At 55.3% G+C, this 855-nt stretch overlaps 1 protein-coding gene across 1 annotated transcript; it reads right to left on the bottom strand.

Moving 5' to 3' along the window:
• Window positions 1–179: 179 nt before the first annotated feature.
• LOC105235331 (histo-blood group ABO system transferase 2-like) lies at window positions 180–847 on the bottom strand (the record flags this gene model as incomplete). The annotated part of the gene is made up of 1 exon (XM_011218383.1): window positions 180–847. A coding segment is annotated over one exon (668 nt), but the record flags the coding sequence as incomplete, so codon positions are not given.
• Between the last annotated feature and the right edge of the window lie 8 nt (window positions 848–855).

Raw genomic sequence — 855 nt, 5'->3', positions numbered from 1 at the left:
GGTGTTAGGCCTAAGTCTGGAGAGGTGGTTCTAGGCCTCAACCAGGAAGGAAAAGAAAGCAGAGTCATAGCCTTGATGCTAAAACTGGTTTTAGTGAAGAGCCACGTGCCAGGAGGACGGCTCGGGTGAGCTGAGCGTCGCCTGCCTCTCTCCGGGCCCGGCCTGCAAGTTTCGCTCACCAGTCTCTCAGCCTGTAATTCTTCCTCAAGACTTTAAATCTTTTCCGCTTTATGACTTTGGGCGACGTCGAGTTCTGGTCTTTCACGTAATTCATGTGCTGCTGATACCACAGGTACTCAGGGGAGAGGACCTTGGAGGGTTTGTGGTAGAGGAAGTATTTGTTCAGGTGGCTCTCCTCGTGCCAGATGGCCTCGATGTGGTTGGCCTGGTCGACCATGATCGCTCTGTGGCAGGCCTCGGTGAGCCTGAAAACCTCGGACACGGACCCCCCAAATAGGGCCCCTATGTAATAAAAGTCCCCCTCGTCTTCAGGAATATGCGCTTGCGACTGAGGCCGCCGTTCATAGGGGAAGTCGGCCCGATTGAGCCCATAGTAGCCAACATGGAGCGTGCCGAACAAGGAGGAGAGGACCTCCACGCCCACGTGGTCGCTGAGCCGCATGTCCACATCTGCACACACGAGGTAGTCCACCTCCCGCTGGAAGCGCTGCTGGGAAAAAGTGCTGAGCATCTCCATGCGGTGCATGGAAATGTCCTGCCAGTGGGCATAGCTCTGGATCTTAAGGATGATTATCTGCCTTCCCTTTCGGACGTCGAGGTGAGGAACATACTCCGGCTTGTCAGTGAAGACGTAGTAGTTCACCCGGTGTCCTACCATGAAGTACCTCTCTGCCG

The sequence above is a fragment of the Ailuropoda melanoleuca genome, unplaced genomic scaffold (genome assembly GCF_002007445.2).
Source record: "Ailuropoda melanoleuca isolate Jingjing unplaced genomic scaffold, ASM200744v2 unplaced-scaffold56652, whole genome shotgun sequence".
NCBI lineage: Eukaryota > Metazoa > Chordata > Mammalia > Carnivora > Ursidae > Ailuropoda > Ailuropoda melanoleuca.
Note: the sequence above shows the minus strand (reverse complement) of the source record. Positions and strands in the feature narration are given on the sequence as shown.